The 21899-nt window shown below is 39.7% G+C and overlaps 2 protein-coding genes across 45 annotated transcripts in view; one reads left to right on the top strand and one right to left on the bottom strand.

Annotated features, from left to right (window-relative positions):
- egfem1 (EGF-like and EMI domain containing 1) overlaps positions 1-2685 on the top strand; it is a 54939-nt gene extending 52254 nt beyond the window's left edge. Inside the window, exons 30-31 of the mRNA XM_077207910.1 lie at positions 40-168; positions 1530-2685. Coding sequence (XP_077064025.1) covers positions 40-168; positions 1530-1582 — 182 coding nt within the window. The 3' untranslated portion in view covers positions 1583-2685. The remainder of the gene's footprint in view (positions 1-39; positions 169-1529) is intronic.
- A 12700-nt stretch (positions 2686-15385) lies between these two features.
- The window catches only part of mecom (MDS1 and EVI1 complex locus), a 178486-nt gene continuing 171972 nt past the window's right edge, over positions 15386-21899 (bottom strand). For 23 of the 44 annotated variants that reach the window (XM_077207929.1, XM_077207916.1, XM_077207911.1 and 20 more), the window contains 5 exons: positions 21641-21810; positions 21335-21479; positions 17627-17863; positions 17369-17540; positions 15386-17277 (listed from right to left, as the gene is read on the bottom strand). In XM_077207929.1, the coding sequence (XP_077064044.1) occupies positions 17149-17277; positions 17369-17540; positions 17627-17863; positions 21335-21479; positions 21641-21810 (853 nt within the window). In that variant the 3' untranslated portion in view covers positions 15386-17148. The remainder of the gene's footprint in view (positions 17278-17368; positions 17541-17626; positions 17864-21334; positions 21480-21640; positions 21811-21899) is intronic. The other 21 variants (XM_077207933.1, XM_077207914.1, XM_077207926.1 and 18 more) reach the window with 1 other exon arrangement.

Genomic DNA, 21899 nt, shown 5'->3' with positions numbered 1-21899 from the left:
CCTTTCTTCAAACTTCAACCTTCATCTTCTCTCTCTCAGTTTGTGACAGCAGGTTTTATGGTCCAGGCTGTTCCTTCCTGTGTCAGTGTGCACACGGAGGCCAGTGTGACCAGCGCACTGGTCACTGCTCATGTCCTCTCACCAGGCTGGGACCCACCTGTGAGGAAGGTGAGGGTGTGTATGTGTGTGTGGGATTAGTTAGCTGTACTTTGTGAATAAAATTGTCCCCAGAAGTTAGCAAAATATGATGAAGTATCATCTAGTATTAAAATTAGGGCTGTTGATTTGACATGTTCATTTAATAAGTAATAATACATATTATTATATAAATTAGTCCACATGTGACAGTAGAAGTGTATGGTATGTCTTTATTTAGTTAAGTAAACGTGTGTGTGCACGAGTCAGCTGTATAGTCTTTCTCTTTCTTTTATCTCTCACCATCTCAGCATCTTTCCTTCCCTGAATTCTACTTCTCTCTTTATTCCTGTCAGTCACGACACAAACCTGACCGTTTCTGAAAGCGTGTGTGACAGTGTGCGTGTCAGCCTCAGTTTGATGGACCCCAGCGCTGTTAAGGGCCTCCTGTCTGTCTGTGTGACGGCGCCTCTCTCTGACAGTTATTTTAAGTGAATCACAGCAAGACTTTCACAGTGTGTGTGTGTGTGTGTGTGTGTGTGTGTGCGTGTGTGTGATTAGTGAATGAGTGTATGTAAGTTCATGATTGTATGACAGTGTGAGTGAGTGTGTGTGTGTGTGTGTGCGTGTCACAGTGTGGAGGACTTTAGTCGAACTGCATGTTCTGTGATCAATCAGCCAGTGGGGATAAAATGGCAACCACCTCTTTAGCATATTTGAGGAGGAAATATTAGTAAAAATAAAAAATATGTAATGAAATAATAAATAATAAATACTGTACATGAATATAAAAATATATAAATAAAGCTAATATATTAATATTTTTACTAATTTAACGAATACATATGTAAATTAATAAATACATTTGACAAAATTGCTTGTACGAATCATCGTATTCAATGATTCCAATCGAATGATAATACGATACGACAATACGATTCAATGGAGTTATTTCTGTATTTGTTTTATTTATGTACAGTACATATTTGTTATTCACATTTATTTAATGCAGTATAAATATATCATTTATCATTTACATTTCCTCATGTATTTATTTATTTTGTGCAGTATACATATTTATTTATTTGTCATTCACATTTTTTCATTGCAACTATGACTACGACACGTAGAATTTAAAGAGTGTGTGAATCTTAAAATGGGGTACATAAAATAATGTTTTTAAAAATCTATGCTGAATATATTATTTTTATTAATAATTATTTCAACCATTTCTGAAAGTGCTGAACCACACCATTTAACTGTGACTAGTTTCACAATATGGCATGTCCTCTTATTACCTGAAGTAAACCAAAAATGATAGAAAAGAAATCGAAAGCATTCAGTACAGATGTGGCAATAATCACTTTATGTCTTTCTCTCTGGTGCTTCTATAGATCATGTGTCCTCTCGCGTACAGAAGAGGCGACGGCGTGTTTCACACTCCTAGTCCACAAGCACACACACTCTCCTCTGAGATCCTACCAGAAGGCGAATGGCATGGGTGAATGAGTGTGTGAGGATATATATGACCTTTTATTATTGGGTTTTCCACCAGACGAGCAAGCCACAGGAGAATTAGTACAAGGAAGCAATGCCGGAAAACAGTCACACACGAACATCCCCTCTGGATGCACACAAGACCACTGACAGGCTGTCTTTGGAGAAGGGACACATTGTGGCTATGAACTAGTGTTTTAATGGGAATATCACACACACAATGATGGACTAGTTTGATACGACTTAAAAATGCTTGCTTTGTGAGCTCTGTGTGTGTATGTTTGTGCATACACTCACGAAGTCCCACATCAGACAGTCAAGCCACACCATCCGATCGGCCAAACAACCACCGAGCCACAAACCCAGACCGAACTTCTCTATTACGGGATCAGAGTGAAGCCTCAACCGCTCATTTCTATAGTACATACCACAAATACACCACTAAAGTGGCACATCGGAATACAGCAACACTCAATGGGATTACAGCCTTCCATACATACCATACAGTCTTAAATGTACCTTGTAAATGTACACCAACTCTAAATTTAAAGTTTTTTTATGACATTGTCTATAAAATCCTCTTTTATGGTACTTTTATGTTGTATTTTTAAAGTAATATGTAGCATGAATCGGGAACATTTCTGCTATAGATATCCTTTTTCAAATCCATCTGGTTGGCTCCAGTGAGTGTGATGTATGTCCTGCGATGTGATTCCTGTGACAGCCTGACTGTAAATATTCACAGCATTGTCACCCATCATCGTGCCATCTGAGGTAAATTGTTAAAGCGGAGCTGTCCGACAGGATTTAGACACAATCTGATGCTTGTAAACTGAACGGACAGTTTCTCTCCAAAGACGTCTTACATGCCAAACAAATCTAATCTTTATAAATTACGGTTCTTAGTGCTCACTCAACAGTCTTTTACTGTAGAAAAAAAAAATGCTGTAAAAAGTTTTGTTCCTCTGTTCTATCTTTTTTCCTCTCAGGATGTTATCAGATTTTACTTTATTGGTTCTTAAACTTTTAATTAAAAATGTTTGTACAGAAAAAGTGTGTTGTTTAACTTTACTGTAGAGCTGTACACTGTAAAATTAATTTTCTTACTCTGTATTTTTGTCCTGTTCTGCAGTAAGTATCCAGACATTCTTAATTCAAGATATATTTACTTGAAAAGCAAAATGAAGTGAGTTTTTGGTTAAAACAAAAAAATATCTGCCAGTGGGGTACTGAAAAATTATCTTGTTTCCATTTGAATTAATTTTTCTTTCTTACCCCATTAGCAGATTTTTTCCTTGTTTTAAGCATAAACTCACTTGAAGTTATTCATTTTTGCTTCTCAAGTAATGTATTTTGTATAGATATAGAAATATTTTTTTGTTTAAATATCTAAACATCAGTGTCAAGTGCGCACATGCTATTATTTTTGATCACCCAAGTGAAACGTTGTTTGTAGGACAAGGATATGTATGTAGAGGGACATTGTGGATAGCATGTTCCTCTGCACCTCTCAGATGGGAGGGTCAACCGTATCAGAGGTCACCTGCCTTTACCTGTCAGCCCACCTGAGTGGAACAGTCCCACAACATGTGTGTGTGTGTTTGTCTCTGTCACTGGCACCATCGCTGTAGCATTTCTCAAGTGCAGCGGACCGTCACTGCAGGTGGGAGAGCCAGGCGAGGACCCCTACGCCCTGACGCGCGGCTGCCCGGCGTGAGTGATGGAAGCTCGGGGGCTGTCGGTGGACAGAGCCCTTGAGTCTGATGGATGGGACGGGGCTCCGCTGGCCGCACCGTGTTGTGACAGCCTACAGATGTTCTCCAATAATGTTTATCAGCCCAAGCCTCCAGCAATGGATGACACACACCTGTTTCCAGTCAAACAGGGCTCTAGAGGCCATCCATCCACACACACACACACCTGAGTCCAGTCAAACAGATCGCCGTAGCCCATCTATTCACGGTCTGGGTGGCCGTGATGCTGTATACCAGCTTTGATCAGCGGACGGGTGGCACATATACGGACAATCAACTGGAAAAAGGTCCATCTCGTCTGTCAGGGTCACTAAAGCCATTCGGCACAAAGACAGCAGACTTCTTATTTAACTGTTGCTTATTGCATCTTCACAGTTTTGTAGTCTTGGGCGAAATGTCGAAGGAGGCGAATGCAATTTTCCTGGGATGGCGTTAAGATGGATTTAGCTTTACTGCCCTGGCCTCGGTGTTTGCAGTTACCAATCTGTGTGTTCAATAAAAAGTATAATTAAACTGAGGCATGCGGATAAATATGAACTGTGATTAAAATATCTTCTTAAAATGACTGTCTTGCAAAGCAAAGAATTGGCGCCGGTGGTTTGTTAGACACGGCGAGGCATAAAACATGCCCTATGTGTCAGTTTTATCTCTGTTAGTTTTGATGATATTTTAAACAAGCTTTTGTGTGTGTGTGTGTGTGTGTGTTTATGAACGTTATACAATTACACAACCCAGGCTTGTGTGAAACACATAAGCAAAGACAAGTTTTGCGTTTTGAAAGATGGCCAGATCAGGTTTTGTGATGAAAGAACCCATTGAAGAGGTCAGGTCAGATGCGATCTGACGGGAACTTTAGCACGGAAATGACGCGTCCAGCACCAGCTAAGCGACGCTATCACCGCGCTGTCTTTTCTCACCAAAGAGATTAGGCTCTTCTCTTTCTGCGCTTGCACCGTTCCCGGAGGACCGTGACTTTTTGAACCGGCGATAAAACTGAAGAGACCGAGGGAAATCAACTCAATGGGGTCTCGCACCATTTGGGCCACTTGTTGGATTGAAACAACAAATCCTTAAATGCCACAGAGCTGTTCTGGAGATGAGTATCAGCAAACTCCCACACTTACCCGTCTGTGAACGCATCTCATAGGGTGTAAAAACGTCATCATCGGGTTGTGTACTTTTTGCACTTTATATTAATCTTCTCGGACACTTAATTGAGGAATGGACCTTTTTTAGGCTGGACGGCATTTTTTACCCCGAATGAAATCTTCGTGAGGGCATTTCAGATTCAGCTGACATTTAAAATATCTTTAAAAAAATCCCTGTAACAAAAAACGGATATGTGAAAAATCAGAAGGCTATCAGTAGTAGGCTACTTATATATTTAGGCCTACAGTAGGCTATAGCTACAATCTAAAGGTTGACTAACGTTATCGATCCGCAGCCTCGTTTTTATTCGCGAAAAAATAAAAATTGTGTCAGCGTGCAAAAACAGCAAACCTGAGCGTTAGTGAATTTAGGATTTTAAATACTGGAACCGAGTAATTTCCATAATGTTATTCGCGCTTTTTAGAACGCCAATGGGATTCGATTTCTGAACTATAGGCCTACCGACAGAAAATAGACGGTTGTTTTAGTGATTCTGTGTTATTATTATTATTATTATTATTATTATTAAGGCAAGGCGCGAAACAGAAAACAAACAAGTGTACAGTAAAGGTAGGCCTAAATAACCGTAAAATATAATAAATAAAGAAAATAACAATCGGGCAGTATGTTTAGTCATCAATTTAAATTCATTCATTTGATTTAAATTAGCACTGGTTAAAATGTATAAAAAAGGAACAAGATATTTAACGAACAGATATTGCAACAGTAGACTATATTTTCATTTGCGTCCTATGCTGGCTAATTAAGTAAGTACGAACACAACTAAACAGCGTGTGTGTCTCACCTGTCCCCCGATGGCCACCTCGCACATTTCTCGAGATTTTGCAATGAACTTGCGTGACAAAATACCATGAAATAGCCTATGCCAGTTTATAGGGCACGGAATATCGTTTGTGATGATACCAGTTACGTTTAACAGTCAAAAGGATAATAAGCTTTTCATTGTGGAGAGTGTATGGTGAAGTGAACGTCTAACCTTAGAAAAAAAAACTTTTGCCGATATCTTCGGATCGGAGATGCGTCCGTTGTTCAAATTTCCCAAGACCAAAGAGGATCCTAATACGCATGTGCACAGCAAAAATTACAACTTGTGTTTGCTGCGGACGCAAATTTCTCAACTGTACACATTCTGGGTGGTTCATACATATGCCTGTCAGTTATAGGCCAATTTTTCATTAAAAAATAATAATAATGTGAGCATTTTTTTTTTCATTTAATATTTTATTTAACGTAGTTCCCAAAGGTAGGCCTATGTGAAATGTCAAAAATATATTTTTTAATGATAGCATATCGTCGTTTATTTTTTTTCCTACTTAAGTATCCAGAATCGTTAATAGCCTAACTTATGATTTCCATACTTACTTGACACTAGTTAGACGCAACTCAACAGACATAGAAGGACATGTACAAACTGACCAACAATCAAAAACAGCACAGACTGAACAGAACCCAAGAACGCATTCTGTGTGAACGCCACATTAGACACTGGAAATCCCCTCGATTCAGTGAAGAAGAAAAAAATCAACTCACAATATCTCTGTGTACGTAAACAGCACAGGCATACTTTTTTCTTTTAACAGACCCCGTCATTAATCTAAATTATTCAGGGATCATTTAGCAGGTTCTGGGTGAATGTCAATGAGCAGGGCTTCGTGCAGGATCAGCATGGGTCGAGGAGGGCCACTAGGTGGCGCCCGATGCGGGATTGTGGAGTGCCGGTGGTCAAGCGAGAACCTCGGACACTCGACGCATCTGACGAGCCACAAACCACATCTGTTTTACTATTCGTGTGGGAGGTAGGGACACTGGGGCTAGTTGTCACAATACTTAGGTCAACTTCTGTATGCTATTGAACGTTTCCAACGTTACTGACCATGAAAAAGAGATGATTGAGAAACACAAGTAATGACATATTAACACAAAAATATCAAACCATGTTTTTTTTGGTCAACAAATATTGTTACTGTAATAAATTGCAAACATTTTAACACTTCAAATAGCCTACATGTGAAAACTTAACCTTGAGAAGCCTAACATTGAGAAATAGCTACTCTTGTACGGAGTTTTGTATTTTTATGCAGGCTATCTTGTCTGAATATGTTTAATGTGGTGTTATGATGTTTGTTTACCCAACAGCGTTTCACAAAATATGAAACCACAATTTCAGTTTGGATGACAGAATGTACCAAAATTATTCCGATTTTTTTAGATCTTCCAAACCAACATACAAAACCACTGCTAAGTGAAAAGACTTGGATTCAAACCCCAGGCTACTGAGAGACCCTGTGACAACTTGCCCCAGCCTTCCCTATAACTGAGCACACCTGTATGCACGCATATGAGCACGCATATATAGTCTTCCGAATGTGGTTATAAAAAATTAAAATTGAAAGTAGTGGTGCTCAATCAGACAATTGTGATTGTGTGTTAGATTGTTGTGGCACTAAGTGGTGGGTGTATCAGCACATTACTGAAAGGAAATGTGGCAGCATATTTCCACAAACCAGTGAAAATATCTTTAGGGTTCAAATTATAGTAACAAACCCCTAACTATAGTCGATGAGCAACCTTTAATTTCAGTGCGTCATGCACGATATCTAAGGTAGGCTAAGTGAGTTTCCAAGTGCATAATTGACTTCTTATCCAATTCCAGCGTAAACGGCGCTACGTCGGGTCCACGGACGGACCTCTGAGGCAAGTTAAACAGTAAACCGTTCTCCCTAACACGTCTTGTCGTATTAAAACCATATGCATGGCGGCATCCGCCGCTCGCACTGAGTGCCCATCAATAACGCTAATGACCCGTTTCCCAGGGGATCACAACAAATACCCGAATGAAACCGCCACTCTTTAACGGGGCTGCCGCGCCTTCCGCGGCTTGGGAGCTGTCACGTGTCCAGCTCTAGCCAGAAGAAGAAGAAAGAAGAAACCTCACTGGAGGGCATATAATCATATGGTCATCACATGGTCTTTGGTCTGTGCCAACTGTAAGACAAGTTAATCATTCACTAAAGAAAAGAAAAAAAACCTTTTTAAATCTTTTTATATCTGATCATGATTTCTATATGCTGTGCTGTGTGGTATAGGGCCCAAAGAACAGCAAGGGGTTGTTAAACAATTTTTGAAAAGAGTTAAATATCGACTTTTATTTATAAGTAGGCCTAGACCTAAAACGTGATAGGCTATGTGGTTAACAAAATTAAAGATAGCCTATTTGTTCTTCTATTAACATAAAATGTTAGACAGTCATAAACGTTTGAAGCCACTTTTGTTGTTAAAAACGTAATTTGCTAAGTGCTTAATCAATTGGTCAAACATAGCGACTTAAAAAGAAAGACATCATGAAGTCATAAGCCTAGTTGACGCTTTGACTGAAAAGCGTTTTAAAGGGATATTTTACCCTAAAATAAAAACTAAATCATTATTTACTCAGCCTGGTGTTGTTTTAATGTCGAATGCCCTTCTTTCTTTTATGGACTATAAAAGGAGAAATATATATATATATTTTTTAAATCCCGCTTGCAAAATCGCAAAAGCTAGGCTAGTAAAGGCTACTCCAGGACTATATTGAGGATTAAATTAAACATTTCAGGAGGCATGTTTAACTTCAGATTAGCCTAACATTGTGTTTAAAAGAAGACAGATTAATTGTCAGTGGTCAGAATTATCGGCACCCTTGGCAAATATGAATATAAAATATACAAAAACTTAACCTTTGAGTGAAGTAAAACAACTGAAAATGGGGAGAAAATCTCATAATGAAATGTATAATGAACTCGACTACACATTGGCCATAATTATTGCCACCCTTTATTCCATACTTTTTGCAACCTCCTTTTGCCAAGATAACAGCTCTGAGTTTTCTTCTGTATGCCTCATGAGTTTGGAGAACAACTGACGAGAGATCAGAGACCATTCATACTCTCTCCAGGTCCTTCAGATTCACAACTTGATACAATTTCCTCTTATAGGTTTCTAATAGGGTTCCCAAAAGGAGACTGGGATGACCATGGCAGAACCTTAATTTTGTGCTTATTACCCCTTTTTTGTTGTTGTTGCTGATTTTTATATTTGTTTAGGATCATTGTCCTGGTGGAAGATCTAAAAAAGTCCCATTATAAGATTCTAGCAGATGTAGTCAGGTTTTAATTTTTTTATTTGTTGCTCTTTGATTCCATGATGCCATAACAAGATCTCCTGGACCTCCAGCAGAAAACAACATTAAAGATCCAGCAGTATATTTAATTGTACATGTGGTACTTTATTCCTTTGTGCACCAAACCCATCTTGAGTGTTTGCTGCCAAAAGCTTATTTTTTTAGTTTTATCAGACCACTGAACCAAATATGTAGTTTGTCTGGAAATTAAATATGCTGGAGTTTGTTTTTGGATGAGAGCAGAGGATTTTTTCTTAAAACAGGTGGTCACACCAAATATTGATTTGATTTAGTCAATAGAAGTTAATTGATAAATACAATCTATTTATGACAATATTTTTTAAAGCATCCTCACCTTACAGCAAGTGCCAAAAACTTTTCAAAGCACTATAGCTTTCTATGGTGGTTTCTTTAAGTGTCTTGGAGATGTTGCCACAGTTCTTCTGGATTTAGTCTGTCTCATATTTTCTGTTTCTTCATGTAATCACAGACAGACTCGATGATGGTGAGATCAGATCTCTGTGTGGATCATACCGGCTGTTGTCAGACTCCTTGGGCATACAAAAATCTCACTGGATTATTTCAATTAATGACAAAAGGAATGTTTGGAAATGTAAACTGATAATTCCTACTGACACTACAGCGAAAGATATAAATAAATAACTGGCTTAAACCGGCTACCTTTTTTTTTGGTGAAAATATAAATGTGCAGAAGACTTTTGCACAGTAGCCTACCCTATATATACATATATATATATATATATATGACACTGTTCTCTGCGGGTAGCCTACATGAGTAGGTCTACGAGCGCTGAATGGCCGCTGACAGCCCGGAGCTTGTATCTGCGAAAGCATGTAAACAAACAGATTGTAAATAAGCATTATTATATATTAGTCACATATTTGAGGTCTAAATAACTACATTCTTGCCTAAAAAACTCAGGCCGTGTGTCCACCAAAACGTTTTTTCACGCACCTGGCGTAAAATTCCAATTGTTTTCAATGGGAGCGACGCGTTTTTGTGACGTTTGAATGAGAGAGAAAGACAGAGATAGATAGATAAAATTTTAATTTTAGTCTCCGATCCTTATTTGTTACCCCCAGTTTTCTTTTGTCCTTTATCATCTGCCCCAGACTTGCCCCAATTTGCCTTCCATGATATATATATTTACCTTGTGCATAACCCCTCCCCATACAGTGGGCATCGCTTGAAGGCTTTCAAAGAGTACAGACACGTATCAATATGCTGTGGCTGGATGGGTTACAAACGTAAAAGTGCGGCACCTGGCCACCAAGGATTTATATTTAATCATGGGAAATATTGGTATTATAAAAATAAATCAAATGTATGATTTTGGTGGTAGTTTGCTCTGACTAGGTAGCGAGTTGTTAGCTAAGTGGCTCTGGTAGCTTGCTAGCTGTTAGCCACGGCTCACGGCTAGCTGTCATTAATCTGGATTAGGCCTGTCGTGATAGTCGATAAATCAATTAATCGCACGATAAAAAAATGAGCTCGATAAATTCCGGCCGCGAAAATTTCCATTTGCATGCTTTGTTTTCCTCGTCTCTCTCTCTCTCTACACCAAAGAGACTGGTTTACAACCCTGTTTAAGATATAACTGACATATTTTACGTGAATACTCTCCAAAATGGACATTTAAACATAATGTTGTGTGTATTTGTCCATTCAGACACGAAACAGAGCTCAATTCATTACTCGCGCGCTGTATAGGAGTCTATGGCTGCACGCTTCGGCTCGGGTGTGTGCGCACAGAAAGATGAGACATGATACAATATTAGACATTCATACAATATTAGACATTTATTCTATCCTTTTCTTTTGGTATAGAATAAAATACCAGTTCGGGGTTCCTCTTTCGGCTGTTGTTGCAGCAGAACTGCACAACATATTGCAGCCAGTACTGAGACCGCCGGTCGTCAAGATGGCGGCGCAAAGCTACAGTGACGTCATGTGAACCGAACGAATTAACAAATAGAGACCGACTTGATTATGTCATTCGCAGTGATTCATGGAGGTAGGCGGAGCTAAAGAGCTATTTTTTCACTTTCAGCTTTTTCGACTTTCTGACTGGTGGAATTTTCTTTACGGCATCATGGGTAAAGTATTTTTATTTTATTTATTTTTTTAACCACAAATTCCGCTGTTAAACACGATTGTTTTAAAATGAACTAAAATAATAAGGGCTGACGGATTCAACAGAAGCAAATTCCCTCGATTAAGGAACCTGTAGCTCATAGTGTGCTGTCTTTAAAGGTAATATGCTGTTTTCAATTTATCATTAAAAATCAGTTTCCCTATGGAGAAAATGAATGGAAATTATACCTTCAGAACCCGACTGTTTCACTCTAACAATACTGGTCGAGGGAGTTCTGATTCGCTGTCTATGTTATTGTTATAGTTCATCAGCTCGAGAAAATAATTCTTCTGAAAAAGATTCCAATTCTCAGTGACATTATCGTTATGTAGGTGTGAACTTCGCTATATTCTCGTAGCCTTACATTTTGTCTTTTACAGTTTAAGTTATTGTTGTAGTTATCGTCCTTGGTGTGAACGGCTCTTAAGAATCAACCATATTTTTAGCGATTTCTTGCGATCGGACCGAGACCCAAAAAACATAGTAGGGGGCGTAAACACTCATGAGGAGGGAGGTTTTGTGTTGCGTAAAGTGTTTGTAAATTTTAGGGCGGAGCTATCAAGATAGGGATGTGATCCTTTTGGGTAGGGGCGTGTTTGTTTTGGGGATTTCGAATATAAACAGCGTTTCTCATAAATCACTTACTGCACCTTTAAGAACACAGTCACTCATGGCTTATTGTTGTAAGAGAAATCCCTTTAAAGATGGTCCTCTCTACATGTCCATCATGTATGAAAGGCACACAGTGCCGTCTGTACCAGCCCACACCTAAGCACAGCGGGTGCTGTTTCTTCTGGCAAGGGGGCAAGTAGCTGTGCCAAGTTAATCAGGGAGAGAGTGCCAGCAGTGTCACACCCTGCACTCAGGGTTCATGATAAATGTCCCGACCCGGGCTCCCGTGCCACTGTGGGGTGGTGGCAGAGTGTACGGGCATGTTTCAGTCCACATAAAAGAGAGGGGCTTGTGTTCGAACACACACACATGCGAGTGGGATGTCGTGTGTGTGGCTGTTCTGTACCTATGCCAAAAGACTCATTAGATAGATCCATGCACTCTGATGAGAGCAATGGGAAATCCCATCATTAAATGCAACCACTCCCTTGAGAAGGACCAATGTGACTGTGTTTGTTCGGGAGGGGCCAGGGGACGGGCTCACACACACACACTCATGTTGACAGTGTTGAGATGCAGCCCTGCACAAAGCCACGGCCTGTGACCTTTCACGCAATCGCACGCACGCGACAGACTTACACTGCAAACAGCTGGTCAGTAATGGTCCATGTTGGCCTCTTTTCCTCCTCTGTAGACCCATTACCACCTTCACCCTACTACAGCACCCACAAACCCCTATCCAGCCGACCTCATCAAAGTGGGACGACCTACTGTGACCTCATCAGAGCTGGCTGACCCATGATGACCTCATCAAAGCAGGACGCCCCGCTGAGCTCAGAGACTGACAGCTTGCACTGACCAAAAGCGGGTCATCAATTATCAATGAGTGTGACACCGCTTTTACTGTGTACCTTACATTTCAGTTTCGACTTAAAGCGGCACTATGCAGGATCTCTGTTTTTGTCAAACAGCGATCCCTAGAGTCGCTGTAGAGTACTTGTATTTAACGTTACTGTCGTAAACACCACTCACGCAGAGCCTATCTGCACTCACGGCCTCTGCACTTCATAATAATAAAGTAGCCTAACGCGTTAGGCTTACCTGAGCCTAAATGCCAGATGACACCAATAAAGTGTATCATGTACGTCGCATTATTTCGCAGGGCTCTCAAGTTTTGAAGACAGGAAAGAGTGACATCCAGCCGACAGATACATTTTTGTCATTGATTGTTGCGTTAAATCTTACCCAGATACAATAGTGCTATTTTCTGATTCGCTATTGTGTAGCTCGACGAACAACACCAGAGGAGACGCGCTTGATTCCTACCGGTTCCACAGTGAGAACGGCGCGGCCAGAGTTTTGGCATATTAAATATATTTCAAACAGTTTTTCAGCGTGAGAAATACAATGTGTGGCGGGAGAGCGTGACAAAAGACCGAAATGAGTGACTGTCACGCTCAATGCGTGACACTTGAGAGCCCTGATTTCATAACAATGTCCGTTATGATGTTGTTAGACATGATTATTGCAATTTATCATAATAGTTTGCAAATTGCGTTCATTTACACTATTTACAACATGTAGGCTTATTTATGTCCTGATAATTATGTGAGATATTGCAACTGTTCTCATGATAATCGCAGGAATCAACGTTAACAGTGAAAGACTGAGCGAGTGGGACTCTTGTCCGGTTCCTCGTGCTGTCAGATTCTCGTTACCTTTTTCTAGACTCTTCCGACCGCGCTTTCTTCGTTTTTTTCCGCCATTCTGAAAACGCAGGTCCGATCTTTACTCGTGTCTAACTCCTCGCTCGGTCAGTCTGCCATTTCCTCTTTCTCTGTTCCTCCGACAATGCTTTTCTAGGTTTCTGCTTCTTATATGCCAGCTTTGCCATGGGACGATAGTTGTTCTTTTAGCTAGCCGTATCCTGGATGGGGATGGGGAAGCAATTCGTTACCTCGCGAGACCTGATATCACACGATACTTCCTAACACTGAGGCCGGCGACCCGCCGGCCCAAAGTTGCAAGGATGGTTTTGCGGCTCACAGGCACCAGGGGGGTGCGAGACGACCACCATTCAACACGAAATCAGTAATATAAACATTACAATGACTCCAAAGCTGTTCGGTTAAGGTAAAAAAGTCACTTAGTTCTGCTTTAAATATGGGAAAACTTTGGTCTCTGCAACACTTTACTGTACAAAAAGGTCCCATTAGGTCCAATGCAGTAACTAACATCAACTAATAAATGAGCAATGCATTTGTTACAGTATTTATTAGTGATTGGTAACGGTAGTTAACAAAAATACAACTGTTCATTGTTAGTTAGCTAATGCAGGTCCATTAAATCATGTTAACAGATTTGAATAATGTCTTAGTAAATGGTGAAATTAATATTAAAATGAATAAATGTTTTAGAAGCATTTTTCATTGTTAGTTCATGGTAAGTGTTACCTTGTTCTTTTCAATGCATTCCTCAAAGAAACTTTGCATTCTCCTCGCAAAAACAAAATTATATTATTTTCTCCCACCTCATGTTATTTTCATGACAAAAGTTTTGCACATTAAGTTTCTCTTTGGCGAGAGAATGCCAATGCATTAAAATCAAATTTTTCCTCCCATCTCATTTTTTTACCATTAGGGTTTCCATGAACCAGCCTTAAAGGGATAGTTCACCCAAAATATGACAAATCTGTGATCATTTTCTCACCTTCATGTTGTTCAAAATCTATGACTTTCTTTTTTCTGCGGAACACCAAAGAAGATTTTTTTGTCCATAAAATGTAAGTCAATGGGGTCCAAAATACTTGACTTTCATTTGAATGGACATTTTTCAAAATATCATCTTGCGTTCTGCAGAAGAAAGAAAATCATACAGGTTTTGAACAATGAGTAAATTATGAAATTGTATTGTAGTTACGGTGTTTTGTCTTTGCTTTGCAGTGTCGCTATAACCCCGTAAGGCAGACAGGGACAACAAAATCGGGATTATCTTGAGTGAAAATGGCAGGAAACACAAAAGAGGTCTTAACTAATTTTCCCAAGCAAATCCCACCCTGCCTCTCATCACATACAAACACGCAAAGCCTCGATCCCAGACCAGCAGTCATCACCCCTCTGTCTACAATGGCATTCACACACTACAAATCAAAAAGAGAGAAAGAGAATAACAGGGTGAGGAAAGGACAGAAGGAAAAGAATAGATGGACTGGAAGAGAGAGTGATAAAAATGGCATCCCTCTGGAAATGTAAAAAGAAAGACAATGGGGAATATGATTAGGAAGGAAAGAGGGAGAATTATGAGGGTGAGAACGAGGGATTCTGACCGGGTTGGCTGGAGAAGTTGGATCCCGTTTAAACAATGAGAGAGAGATGTCAGTCGAATGTTGTTTCTCATTGAGAGTTTGAGCGATGAGCCAGGTCATCACATCTCTCCACCTCATCCATCATTTCCCTCAAACAAACGAGTGGAGTGCGCATTCTTGCCTCCCTCCTCTCTCTCTCTTTCTCTCTCAGACTCTCGCTGGCTGTGGGACAGTGGGCCTGTGTGAGAGTGATGACCGGGGATCAGACTCGCGCTGTGTCTGTCTGCCAGTGTGTGTGAACGACATTTTTATGTGTCTCGGTGTGAAATAATACGAGTGGGTGTGTGAGAGAGCTGGTATCTAAAGGGTTTTATGCTGTTCTCAAGAAAGATGGAGAACATTGAGAACACGGAGAACAACGCACGTTGAGCGTTTATCGTCAAGTGGCACCAGCAACTTTTGGTCTGTTAAATAAGAAATGCTGTCCCGATGCCAACAATCTTGGTCTCATTTTCTTTATGCATATCTTTTACTTTAAATTTTGGGTGGAAATATGTCAACCTGAAAGAGATAAAGAGATGAAGGGAGACAGAGACATTCGGAGAGTGCACAGTACGCCCACACAGGAGTTGTTTTTTTTATTTCTCAGTAACTCCTCCCACAGTATTGAATTATAATGCAATACAGTTACATTGTAGAAAGCATTAAAACAGAAGTACCTCAACTCACTGATTACTTTTAAAAATGGGATTATAAACATCGACAAAAAAACAAACAAACAAAGTGAAATAGGAAAGATCTGGTCCTTCACCTCGTGAGGATAAACAAAATCTGGCTTTTCTCGAAGGTTCGGCACAAGAAATCAACATGGACCCAAACGTCACACAAGCTTGCAGACAACCATAGAAAATGTCAGGTACAGCTTGGACCAATCATGCGTTTTAAGAAGAAATATCAGCTGTTTTTATTCAACCCTCGATTTTCTCTTTTTTTATATATTTTACAGTTGAATCAATAAATTGTCATACAAAAAACCTAGTAATATCTATATCATTTACCAGTTTTATTAGAAGTATAAGCTGTGATGGAACGTTTAATACTATCTGGCATTCAGACTTCTACAAACCCCAGTAGAGTCTCGTCCCCCAAACTTTTCAGTGAGAAATTCTTCATTTCAACACAAGGGGGCGCTTGAGAGCAGTGCTATTCAGTAAACAAACTACAGTTTGCAGAGAAATAAATACAACTTTCAAGGTACACAGCAATAACATTGAGACATCAACCAAGAAAAAAAAGTGAGACAAAACAAAAAAACAAACAACAAGAAAAAAGAAATAACACAAGAAACCCATGATTGTCTATAAATGAAAGACACACTAGGACGGTGAGGCTAAAGACTAGCATTCAGGCTAATTAGTGGTATCGTTCGCCAACTAATGGAAAACGATAAAATGCCCTTTACGCGAATTCTACAGATTCAGTTCTTACACTAATTTTTCTCAATTTAGAAAAAAAAGTTGCTAGCATTTTTTTTTAACAACCACTCTTCCAAACTTAAAAAAGAAACGACTTAAAAAGAGCGTCTGTTTTCCGCACAAACTGGCGGGAAAGTGGGTTGAAGGTAATGCAGTGCTTTAATTGGACAGAACTTGAAAATAGTCACTGTCTCGCTCCTTACTCCCTTTTTTTAACAAGCAGCGTCAGTGAGAGGTCTAAAGGTCACACCTTTTATCTGTTTACGTTTTTTAAATTCACAAACTTCTGGAGAATATCTTAAAAGGAAACACTAAACCCCACGACCCCCGCATAAGTTTGTAAAAGAAACTGTTAAAATGCTTGAAAAACACACGATTGTGATTTGTGTCTGTATTTGTGTTTGCGTGTGTGATGTTGTTAATTCGAAATATATTCACAGGCCGGCAGGCGGTTGTGCCTGAATAATCTGCCATCACATCCGTCTTGTGGAAGACTCTTATCTGTTACTCTTAGTAACTACGGTTTTAGCGGACAAAACTCACAAACATGACACCGACGTTTCATTAGCAATCTCAAAAACTGTTCAACAGCTGCCACTGCTGTGCAAAACATTGGAACTTGACAGAATAAATACAATTATTATTACGTATTACTAGTATTGTCATCATCGTCTTCATCATCACCATCGAAATTACTGACACTACTGTCATTCCTACTAACTGTACTTGATCAATAAGTCAATCAAACAGTCAATCGATAATTTGTTCATGTACATGGGATCTTGGTGCGTATGGCATGAGGATTTGGGCACTTGTGCAGGTGTGTGTGTGTGTGGGGACCGGTAGTGTAACACAATGTTAAGTTAGGTCACATGGTTACACGGAGGTGTCATACGTGGCTGAGAGACTGAATGGCGCTGGGTTCTGCAGCGCGGGCCAAACTGTGCCACATCGGGGCATTATGGGTAGACGAATGGAGTGGATCCTTATCAGCTAGAGACAGCATCATAGCATATGCCTATAAACAAGAGAGATATACAGTTACAAATACACAAACTATATTCATGGAAAATCGGATACTCAATTTGACAATGGTCCTGGTGATGTACCTGTGACTTAGACTTCCTGTACAGGGGCTGCTTAATGCCTTCTTGCAGGTGGGCGGGGCCAAAGCTGCCGACGTCATTGTCGCTAAGATCCCCGTCCTCCATGCTAAAGTGACGGATGTGATCCAACGTGGAGAAACTGCTGTGATCTTCATCATCCTCATCCTCATTAAACCTGAAAAACGATGCAGAGATTCGTTTTTACAACCAAAAAATGAATGGATATAACAAGTGCTTTCAGGTGTTTTTTTGTACACGTACCTTTGTGGTGAGGATTTGCTGTTCTCTAGATCATCTGGTCCCTCGAAATCGATGTCATCATTAATGATGTCATGGTCCAGACTGCTAGGCATGACATCCTCGCTGGGTTTCCTGGCGCAGTCGCTATTCTCCGCATCCTCTTCCTCTGCTCCAAGCTCCTCCCCGTCTTCTTCGTCCAGGTCACGTGACCCCTGGCCAGGCAGGGCTTTGTCTGCATCAAAATGACTGCCGTTGAGCCTATGGAGAACATAGAGAATTGTTTTTAATGACGTTATGCAGGCATGAGTTTTTGACTGCTACGCCAATCCCTGATTACAAAAAAGAAAATCATTTAGCGCTGAAACCTAGTTCTGTTTGTCTCGAAAAAATAAACCACCTTAAAAAGCAGAACCACATGCCCACGCTTTCTAAATGAGAGGAAATGCTCAAAGAAAGAGGGCGAGTGTGTTGGAGAAAGAGACTGTTTGTCATCAGTTACGAGGGCCCCTGGTTGGCAGAAACGAGCCGCCCATCGGCTGGGCACTTAGACAGCAGGCCTCTACACTTCCTCTCACTTATTTTCAGCTCTCTTTCTCACTCAGACAGCTCACATCTCCTCTTTCCCTAGTTTATTTTCTTCTTTATCTCCAATTCATCTAATAGGCCAAATATTTAGCTGACAGTCCATTTGGTGAGTGGAGAGAAGGAGCTGCCAAAGCAGCCATTTCCCCACAGAGACAGAGGCCAGCTATCCAAACTCGCACACACACACACACATACACACACACACGCACACACACACACACACACACACACACACACACACACACACACACACACACACACACACACACACACACACACACACACACACACGCACACACACACACACACACATACACAGACCAGCCAAAGGAGACACATTAAGGCTGAATCACTCGTTTTGTCCTGATTCTACTCTTTCCTCAACTTAAAAATAGCAATTTCCCATCCGAACTTTAAAAACAGAGAGGAAAAATTGCAAATACAGAGAGGATAAGAAAATATAAGTTTGTGTATACAGATGTTTGCAATGAAAATTTCTCAGAGAAAGATTCCATCTAATCGAGGGATCTCAATAAGAGAATATCTATTAAAGGGGCTATATGTAAGAATTTTCATGTATTTATCACTTTTTTATTGGCAGTGTGTGAACAGCTTGAACGAGACCTTCCCCAACTTCCTAGTTTTTCTTTGAAAACCTGTAGACTGTTTTTTTTAAGGACTCAGTTTTTTGTTGGGAAAATCAAATGGATGTGATGTTTACGCCCGATAACCCGTTCCGTTCTGTGACACATGAAGCGAATGCTTATACAATGTTTAGGATGATGCTGAAAGAGCCATTCTGTACTGTAATGTCAATGTGTCATGCAATGAAAAGAGATTAACTCAAACTATAGTCTCCGCATATAGCCAGATCTGTGAGTCTCAACATACTTTATTACCAAACTATCATAATAGTGTAATTTTATTAAGTCTGTCGACATGATTAAGTCAGATTAAGTCCGTCGACAGCTCTGGTGAATTTCAGAAATCCACATTGCTATGATCAGATGCTTTCTTAACGGCTGTTTTCTCACCACTGTCATTTTTTGTGTGTGTTTATTCTGTTATTGAGAGAAAAGCGCGCAGCACATATTTACATATTCCTCTAGCGTCGCTCTCAGCAGCGTTGACGGTGTCTGGAAGTTCATTAACATTATATCACTACAAAGATATTTCCAACTTCTTTTTACTTCTAAGCAAAGAATAAAAAAGCACTTAGGGGCCTAAAGTTCAGTCTCTTGTATGTTACATGTGCACGATAGCGAAGTTGTTGGCTGCAGTTCACTTAATGGCCACCGGTGTCACTAATAACAATATTTAAAGAATCTCTACTGGAAATGAGCCAGAAATGATGGATCTGAGAGAGAAAATATTAGTGCAATAATAATATACAAAATTAAAATAGTAATACATTTCATCTTGAAAGGATTTGATAACAAATATTTGCATTCCTATTACAATCTCTATCTATCATTACATCCACACACCCATCCATCCATCCAACCATTTGCATCCATCTGCAAATAAAGTCTAATTTTATCTACCAGGAGACATTTTAGGTCAGCTATCCAAATTGATATTATAGCTCAATATTGTGATTGTATGTTAACAATCTTTAGATGAAATCTGAGACAAAGTAAATGAAACTCTCCATTATGACTGCTGAGCTATAAAAGAGCAACATCTGAGCAATAACATTTTCCTCTAGGCTTCATCTCTCACCTCCGTTCTTTCCTCGGATTAGTGTAACTGCGCGAGGGTTAACCCTTTTCACATCTCGGATAATCCCAGAAATCACGTCCTCTCATCACTCTGCACCCCGCTAATACTGCGAGAACGAGAGAGAGGCAACGCTAGCGTGATGATGAAAACAGATCGGCTAATTAGAGAGAGCTGTGGTAATTTGTGGAGGATAAAGTATCTATCAGGAGCAGTCACTCTGACAGGAAACATTCAGCGCCCTCTGACCTCCTCTCCCACACCTACTTCCTGTTCACAAAACACATGTTGGGACCAGATGTGGGACGCGCACAAACACACACACAGTCGATGTTGTAATGACTCTAGGATCCTTTTAATGAAACAATGAAGAAATCAAAAAACCTAAGATCTTTATCTGACTCAATCTGTCATACACACACACACGGATGACCAGGTCAAACATCTCAACCGTCATCCAACCTGATGATCATTGCTTGGAAATGATCAGCGATAATTATCATATGCAGATGGCAAAATTCATGTATGCACACGCAGCCAAAAGTCAACAGCATTCTGCACGCGCTTGCAATCGTCCAATCAGTAATCACGTCCTTCTGGAGACCTGCCCCAATCTTTGCTCTTTAAAACCGCAGGCGACAGGGTAATGATTAACAACCATACAGAATATATGTACACACACAGATACGTTCACATGTGCGGTTAATACACACTGCTATACCAGTTCTTTCCTTTCATGTGATGGTATTCACTCAGAGGTGAGGGTTAATGAATAAGGCATGAGAAGTGTTGTGTTCAGTAATGTTTGTGTATAATAACCTCCATTCTGCCGCAGGCAACTAGCGCCAACTGATGACTGACAGCCTAATGGACGCTCCGTTTGCATGTGAGTTTGCTTGTGAGTGTGTGTGTGTGTGTGTCCTGTGAACATACAATTATTATTAAAAATAGTGTAGTTTTCAGTAAGATACTGATTTGAAGTTTGAGTTTTCATGTAAATACCTAAAATTTAACATAAAAAATGTGTATAACTTTTGACATACATTGCATTTAAACAATAAATAAATAAATTAATTAAAATGACTGAAATAAATAAATAGAAATAAAGTTTTTAAATAAAAAATATTTTAATTTAAAAAATTAATAATAAAAATGTGAAATAATTATTGAATAAAATACAATAAAATTGATACATTAATAATAGTATAAAATAAAAGTGTCAGATTTGACAATGAAATGGACTGAGAGCCGATGTGAAGATTTATTTGAGCCTGCGCCACTCGTACAAGCTCAATGTTTGAGCACATACACTAACCACTAAGCCCAGGCTCTGATGACAAATAAGACGTTTTTGTGTTTAAAAGTTAAAGTCTATATATGAACACTGTATGTATTAGTGTACTACAGGAAGAAGATGGTGTTTACCCTTCCTCGGAGTGTGACGGAGATGTTGCGTTCTGTGTCGTGTTACTGATGAAGTTTCGTATTTCGTTAAAATACGAATCCTCCTTGTCCTCCAAGATGGCACTGCCACTGTCCAGCTCTGAACGGGGCGATGACATCGCCGTGCCTACACATAAGATGCAAAATTTAATAAATAAATAAAAACTATAACCATTAACAGTTGCTAACAAATGTAAATAAAAAATGATAAACTATATATATATATATATATATATATATATATATATATATATATATATATATATATATTAATATGTGTGTGTATACCTGATAAATTACCATTCTCGTGTTTTTTGAGGTGCCGGTCCAGGTTGGTTTGTTGCCCGAAGCAGCGGTCACACAGGTGGCATTTGAAGGGTTTCTCTTTGTTATGGATGTTACGGATGTGGCGCTGAAGATTCGATGAAATACTGAACGAACGATCGCAGTACTTACATCTGCGGACACACAGACACACATGTACATAATTAGACAATACAATACACAGACACGAGAAATCAAACTCTCTCGCTTTATCTGTCTCGCA

This window comes from Siphateles boraxobius, unplaced genomic scaffold (assembly GCF_051911475.1).
Source record: "Siphateles boraxobius isolate OS27281-9 unplaced genomic scaffold, OSU_SipBor_1 6, whole genome shotgun sequence".
Lineage (NCBI taxonomy): Eukaryota > Metazoa > Chordata > Actinopteri > Cypriniformes > Leuciscidae > Siphateles > Siphateles boraxobius.
Note: the sequence above shows the minus strand (reverse complement) of the source record. Positions and strands in the feature narration are given on the sequence as shown.